Consider the following 7,673-nt stretch of genomic DNA (forward strand, 5'->3'; position numbering starts at 1 on the left):
GCAGGGGCTTTCGGGCTTGTGGGTAGGCCTGTAGCGGGTCGACTTCAGAGGCATCAGAGGCACGGCTGATGTCCTGCGGTGATTACTTGAAGGGAGGGATGTGCGTGGTGTGTACTGTTACTGTGGGGAGGTGTCGTAAGGGAGCGGAGATGTTGAGGTGGGTTGTGCTCGCGGGATTAGCCGGGGGACTGTAGTGATGGAGGTGAGGTGTAGTGATCCTTGAAGGGCTCCGCGGGAACAGCGGGACAGCATTTGATCGATAGAACTGAGCTTGCAGTTGTTGTGAGGGGGTAATGGAGCGGAGGCGGACGAAGGCGGAGACGCAGGACAGCTGTTGAAAGATGTCGTCCAGCGAGATGACCGCCGCGTAGGACCAGGCAGGCAAACCCACAAGTGGCGGTATGCTGCGAGAAGCGGAGAACGTCTCGAGGAAGTTGCGGATAGTGCTGTCTGTCGCGGTGCGGGAGATATCTATTGTTGAAGATGTGCCTCTGCGTGTGTGTGTGTGTGTGTTATTGTTAGCTTGCGTGGCAGGGCCGGGTTCAGCCATCATGCTGTGGCACATGCTGTTTTGTCAGCGGTGTATTCAAATATTTCTTTCCTCGAGGATGTGTTCAAGATTGTTTACTACTTGTGGACACGCTGCCTGTTGCGATGCTCATGTGCGTCGCACTCCCGGCGTGAGACATGGACGGGTACATTGCGTCAGCCGTATGGGGCTTGGTAAAGGTGCGGATTGTGCAGTGGACCGGTATAATTTACCTCCCGCACTAGACGGCATTACACATGTACGAGGTACTATTGTGGTTAGGGACATTGCGAGCTGTGGCCCAGAGGCTCCGAGCCATGAGCATCGCGATGGGACTCGAGAGACCTTCCTCATCAAGAGGCCACGAGACTGTTACCTTTGAACACTGCTTCTGTGAAAGAGCTGCCAAGGCGGCTTCCTGCCGCCGTCAGCAGTTGTCCCACCCTGCAGCATCCTGATGCGCCTTTACTCGAGTCGAACATGTCCATCGTCATCGTCCACAAAGCTGCACAGCGTGAGATTGAGACCCCACAGCTAAGTAGAGCCCAACCGCTGCACCGAATGCCTTGGTTTGCTGAGGCGTCTTGGCAGCTGGGGCCTGTTCACGTCTCCGCAGCTTTGCGCAGCTGCGAGACATCCGACACCCACATCACACGTCCTAGTGCCACAATTAAACCGAGTCCGCGCAATCATGTCAGCCAAAACATGCTCGTGCCAGATGGGATGCCAGCCCCACTATGGACCATATCCTCCTCGCTCTGCTACCCACAGCACCAGACCGCGTCGCACCGCACCGCACGGGCCCTCCCCTCCCGCCCTGGCTGAGACGTGCACACCAGCCGCGCGCACGTGCACGCTCAAAGCAAACTCAACTCCGTCGTCATGCCGTTCACGCGGCAGGCACCTGTCGTCTGAGGCTGCCGGGCCAAAGACCTAATCTATCACCACACGCCCAAAGGCCATTTCTAGTTTAGAAGGATAATTACTTAGGGACGCAAAATCTCGACAGCCGGTCAGCACCCACACCGCAGGTCAGCACCTATTGCACAACCCACTCCTATCGCCGCTGCTGCTGGTGCCCAAACAAACCCACGTCGCGCCTCATTTCCATGTCACGCCCATCCACCATCATTTCACCATCACGTTACCAGTTGTCCGGATTCTCCAGATCTGCCAGGCTGTTCTTTGTCGCCCCAAGCGCGGAAGTAGAACCTCCGCTTACCTTGGTGGCGCCGAGCTTCATAGCTCCCAGCTTAGGCTTGGCCGCCGCACTCTCGCCAGCCGCCCTCGCCGCTCCCGCCGTGCCAGCCGGCCGTCGTGCAGCAGCTGCCGTACCTGCTGGCCCGGAGGGACGCGATGCGGCGGCGGCTGGCGCCGCCGGTGCTCGCGCCGGCGCTGGCGCCGGTGCCGCCTTGGCCTTGGCGCCCTTACCACCGTTGTCCATGTCCTCCCACAGCTCATCCTCGTCGAGGTCGTTGCCCCAACCGCCACCGCCGCCGCCGCCGCCGGATGCTCCGAGCACCTCGTCAGGATTAGGCGCCGCGAACCGTCCGCCACCACCGGCGGTCCTGTTAGTGCCAGTGGTGGCGGTGGTGGGCGGCGCAGACGGGGCTGCTGCAGCAGCAGCTGGAGGGGCTCGCGAGGTGGGTGCCGCCGCACGAGCAGTGCTGCCAGTGGCGGCGGTGGATGATGGCTTAGCTGCGAAGCGGGTCCGGGCAGCCAGCTCCTCCTCATCCACCTGTCGGGGGGTGGTCATCTTGAGTTAAGAAACAAAGGTGGTGGTGGTGGTCTAAAGGTGGTGGTGGTGGTGGTGGTGGTCTAAAAGGTGGTGGCGGGAAAAAGAGAGAGAAACGGGCATGAAGGACATTTTCGACCCAAGGCTTACGGGCTTCTAACGCCGCCATGGTAGCAGCAACGGGATGTCAATGCCTTCTACGCTATTTCACACGTGTTAAGTCAATCCCTACCTCGAATGCCTCGTCGTCATCGTCCCAGCCATCGCCAGCGGACGTGGCCTTAGCGCCACCAGCTGCTGACGCAGTCGCTGAGGGTGTAGCCCCGGACCGAGCTGCTGACGGCGCCGCTGCTGAACCCCCGGGACTAACAGGTTTGAGGGCGGAGGCAGTCGCCGCCGGTGCCGGTGCCGGTGCCGCCGCCGGTACTGGCGTAGCTCCCGGTGCCGCGGGCGTCGCTCCGCCCACCGTGTTCATCAGCCCCGATACCGCCCACGTCAGCATGCTGCTCGTAGCCCCGAGCACCGCAGGCGCCTGGCCGACAAAATACGACGCTGCGCCGCCGGTGCCGGCGGCGGCGGGCCCCGTGCCGGCGCCAGTGGCGGCGCCACCCATTGCGCCGGCGCTTTCCGCCGCTGCTGCCTCCCTGGTCCTCCGCTGCTCCTCCTCCTCCTTGAGCAGCATGACGAAGCTGTCCATGCACAGCAGTGACGCCTGGCGCACCTCGGGGATGGCGTCCATGGCCAGGGGACACACCGCAGGCAGCAGCCGCACCGCCGCATCCTCTGCAGAGATGTAGTAGCGGGAAGAGGAGAAAGAGGGAGCAGAAGCGCTGAGCTATGAGAGAGTGTGTGCGGGGAGGTGAGGTTGCCATACGCAAGGCTGTACTCCAGTCGCAGCGCGGCAAAGGGGCTATAGAACCAAATTGAACCCAGCTAGGGAGGAAAGCAGGGAGAGCTGAATAACGCACGAAGCATAAACATGCTTTCGGGACTCGCGGCCAGGCCTAGGTCCACAGGCCCAGGAATTACCCTAGCAGCCAACTAGCCGAAACCCCCCAAGAACCCCCGCCCCATCCCACCCGGCGAGTAGTACTGCTTGGTGGCCGCCAGCGCCCGCAGGCCGGCTATCCTGGCGGGCGGAAAGGCGTCCTTGAGGGCCCGCGTGAAGGCGTTGGGCAGCACCCTGCGGCAGGTGGAGTCCCCCAGGTAGGAGGCCATGTTGCCCAGCAGTACGGTGGTGTTGGCTCGGATGGAGGGCTCCTCATCCACCTGCACGGAGAGAACGGCACGGGGAGGGGGGGGGAGACGAACCACGAGCGAGTGAAGCTGCTGCCAAGGAAAGAGTGCTGCGGCAGATGTACAGGACGGGGGGGAGGAGGGATGGCAGCGAGGTGGATACGCGGGAGGAGCGGGGAGGCTATGTCGGGAGATGGGTTGCCGTCTCCAATACACCCTCACCCCACCCACCCACCATCCACCCACCCCCATCTCGCACCCGCCTTCCCTCTTACAATACTCGTGTCGGCCCCTCCCCCCCCCTCATTCCCCTCTCCCCTGACCCACCTGCAGCTTGGACAGGTGTTTCAGCACCGACGACACGAGAGTCTTATTGGCCATCTTGGGTGCCAGCACCAACATGGACTTGAGGGTGAGCTCCCGGATGTACGCGTGTGTGTCTGTGAAGCCGGTCTGCAGCTGCGGGTAGATCTGCTCCTCGATGACGGAGGTGGTCAGGTGCTGGGCGTACTGGTCCATGGACTCCAGCAGGGACCGGCGAAGGCCCCGGTCTGAGGGCGGGTACGTCAAGAGCGGCGGGGGAAAGGGGAGCACGTGTTGGGGCGGAGTAGGTGGGGAGGTGTTGGGGTCGGTGTGATGAGTGGTTAAGCTGGGGTAAGATGCGGCACGGCACGGCACGCCCCCGCCCTGCCGTCTCACCCGCGGATGCGAAGAGCTTGGACAGGCAGGGCACCACTCTCTTGTTGAACTCGTCGCCACTGAGGTGGCCGCCAATGACCATCAAAGACGACACGGCCAGAGGGGGCGCACCGCCGAATTCGAGCGCGGAGGACAGCAGCGGCAGCAGCTTGCCCACCGCCACAGCGGCCGGGATGGCGGGCAGCAGGGTGGGCAACCGGCGGAAAAAGGACTCCTGGGGTTGGGGAGATGGGAGCGTCGGATCACGTGTGGGTGTGCGGGCGCCGATGTGAAGGAAGGAGTTAAAGTGGAACACGGTTATGAGGACCTCCTTCCCTTACCCTACACCCCGCTACCTCCCCCCCCCCACACACCTTCTCCACGCTATCCTTGACCGCAATGTTCTCCATGAAGGCCACCACATCCACGAGCCGGTTGTTCAGGAAACGGGACTGAGCCACTTTGGCGGGGTTGAGGCGCCGGGCGGGAGCAGAGCTGAGCAGCTTCTGGTAGTCCTGGAGCAGCGCAGGGGGGATCAGGTCGGTGTGCCTGCGGGAGCAGGGGAGAAAGCGTGTCAGTCAGTCGGTGGGTGGGTGGCTGGGTGGGTTTGTAGGGGCCATGCAAGATGGTGTGCTAAAAGGTACGGGTTCACGGGTTAAGTAAAGGCCTGGCTAAAACTGCACCCTACCGGAACCCCAGCCCTGGCACGTCTGCGGGTCGTATCTGAGGCCCCCTCCCCGCCCCAGACCCCTCCCTGGGACCCCAGCTGAGGGCCCCCCACCCTTGGTGGGTGTGTCCCCTAAGGCGCCCGTCTCCGCCTACTTCACCTCAGGTTCTCCACGCTGCTCATCTCCGTGCAGCTGAAGACCTCCTGTGTGAGGCAGCCCAGTCCCCAGGCGTCCACCGCCCAAGGGGGCCCCTGGCGGATGACCTCCCACTCGGAGCGAGCCAACTCGGCCGGCTTGTACTGGTTGCCCACCTGCATCCGCCGCCGCAGGGTACCGCCACCACCGCCGGGAGAACAGGCGGCAAGGGCAACAGGGAGGGCGCAGGCAGGCAGATTTAAGGGACAAGTACGCTCAGCATGGTGAGGCCAGAGTGAGGTCGGGAGCCAAGAAGGTCCGCCAGCGTTTGGGGGGATGGAGGAGATGCTGGTGTCAGGCGCGGAGCCATGTGTAGGCGGAGAGGACACCCAGTTCCCCCCCTCCAAGCGACATGACGCGCGTCTTTAAACCCATGCCGCCTCCTTCCTGCCCCCCTCCCTCCCTTGGGTCCTCTCCCTAGGTCCCCCGTCTCCCCTCTCGGGGGGTTGGGGGTGTTTAGCCCAGGCCAGCTGAGACCCCCTCCCTCTCTCCCTTCTCCTCCGCCGCCATCCATGCCCGCCACCCACCATCCATGCACTGTTCTGCAGCTGCTGGTCGGGTGGCAGTGAATGCTCGCTCAGCAGGTCGAACCCACTCAGCTTCCAGTCCAGGGAGGCCGTTACCACTACGGCGGCCATGCAGATGTTGCCGTGGATCTGCAGGAAGACGTGGTGGTGCGCGGGCGGGGCGGGGGAGAGTGTGTTAAGAGGTAAATGTGATGTCCGGTCAGTCTGCTGCCTGGTGCATATGCGGTAGTTGGTTCTAGTAGTGGTTTCGGAGCCATCTTCCGTACTGTTCCTATCGTACTCTGAGTTGGTATAAGAGACCTATACCAGATAGTTCCTTGCATGCCGACCGCCTCCATGACCCACCCACGCACCCACCCACCCACGCACCAACTTGCAGTCGTTGTTCAAGAAGCTCACTGCGTTGGTGATGTGCAGCATGCCCATTGCAAAGTACTCATCTCTGGGGGCCATGTAAAAGGGGGTAAGGGGGCGCCCACCACCGGAAATGAGGAGGGGAGGCCAAGTGGGTCGCAACCTGAATCAACACTCGGCTAATACCCAGAAGGTGCCCCCGGCGCATATGTGTGTGAGCACACGCCGTAGTCCACCCCTGAAGGAGTCCAATCCCTGGAGCCCCCCTCGGAGAATCCCATCTGGGTCCTCGCCATCTGGGTTTGTCGTTCCGCCTAGTGGCCCCTCTTCACACCCGCGATCTAGGCTTTCCATCTCCTGGGCTTAACGCCACCTCCGCATTCGCCGGTGCTGCAGCAGCTTCCTGCTGTGGGTATCTGTAGCCATGGCAATGACGACGCCTGGAGAGCGTCGGCTTGGCACAGTTGGTGGCTCTCTGGGTGAGGGCCCAGAAACTTGAGAACTGCTATCAGGCGCCAAGCCGCTCGTTGTGTCACCGTATCTCAGCTGGCACAAGAGCTGCAGCGGCTGAGCCCAGGAGCGCAAAGGCCTACAGCCGTGTGCCGGTGGCTGCACAGGCTTGAACTGGCTTTGGGAGGTCTTGGGGTTTTGTATGAGAGGCGGGGACATCTCGGGACTTTCCCTCCACATCTTCCCCTCATCACATGCTAAAAGTATCCCACCGTTCTGGGGCTGCCTCCCACCTGTGCTGCCCCTCCAGTTCCAGCTCCTTCAAGACATCCTTCAAGGGCTTGACGGGCTCCGTAACCAGCATAATTGCAGTCGCGCCCTTTTCAGTCGTCTCCGAGCTATCCTTGAAAGCCAGGATATTGGGATGGCGCAACTGGCGGACATAGGGAAGCCGGTTCGCGTGTGAGCGGTTAGTGTGCGAACGGTTTAGACACGGAGTCCAGGCCTTCAAGGACTGTCCGCTTATTAGTGCATGGTTAGTCACCTATTGACGCCATGGCACTAAATTGCATTTGGTCGCATCGTGAAGTGATCACATAAGAAAGGCGAACCTAGGTGACGAGGCGCTCCAAACTGCGTACCATCTTGAGGCGCTTGACGCCGTTACGTGCACAGACGAGCTTTCGATCATTAGGATCAGTAGCGCTTATCTTGAAGATGGAGACAGGTGAGTTGTCTTCCTTCGATTTTCCCCGATAGTGGGTCCACTGGCCCCAGGCGCTATCATACGGTTCCTCTATTACATAAGGAAACGTATAGCCACCGCCCACAAGGGCGGTGAGCTTTGCAAACATGGCTGTCGGGTTGCAACAGCAGCCAGAAGCCCCTAGGGGCGGTAGCACAGCTACGAGCTATACTCTAGTCAAAACGGGCTACTTAATATTTGGAAAAGAACATAAGCTTGGTTATTAGGCCTTCTGTAAGATATTCACGGCTTGTATGCGTCGTTATACGGGATTCGTGCTTTGGTTAAGGGTTTCATGCGCGCTAATTCCAAGGGTGATATTATGATTTTGTTCTTTAACGTAATCTGTATATACAAGAGGCTTATGCTCAAGCTCACGCATAACGGATGCCAAACAACATCCACTCCAATTTTGTGACCTGCTTGCTTGAATTCCTTGAGGTAGCTGTTCATACGATCTTGTACACCCGTAACCTATACCATAAAGACGCGTTTGAGCGCTGCCGTGCTTTTAACACCTTCACAAGGCGCTCACGCCACCCAGAGCTCAACAGCT

General features: G+C 60.8%; 1 protein-coding gene across 1 annotated transcript; it reads right to left on the reverse strand.

Moving 5' to 3' along the window:
• Nucleotides 1-2,466: 2,466 nt before the first annotated feature.
• On the reverse strand, nucleotides 2,467-7,315 carry VOLCADRAFT_80567 (uncharacterized protein; the record flags this gene model as incomplete). Its single annotated transcript, XM_002949249.1, has 10 exons — nucleotides 7,014-7,315; nucleotides 6,666-6,805; nucleotides 5,938-6,010; nucleotides 5,569-5,697; nucleotides 5,006-5,157; nucleotides 4,553-4,727; nucleotides 4,200-4,413; nucleotides 3,828-4,051; nucleotides 3,344-3,533; nucleotides 2,467-3,047 (listed from the first exon to the last, which is right to left on the reverse strand). Exons 1-10 carry the CDS (start codon nucleotides 7,224-7,226, stop codon nucleotides 2,467-2,469), a joined length of 2,091 nt encoding a protein of 696 aa, XP_002949295.1. The 5' UTR covers nucleotides 7,227-7,315.
• Nucleotides 7,316-7,673: the final 358 nt, after the last annotated feature.

This window comes from Volvox carteri, assembly GCF_000143455.1.
Source record: "Volvox carteri f. nagariensis unplaced genomic scaffold VOLCAscaffold_13, whole genome shotgun sequence".
NCBI lineage: Eukaryota > Viridiplantae > Chlorophyta > Chlorophyceae > Chlamydomonadales > Volvocaceae > Volvox > Volvox carteri.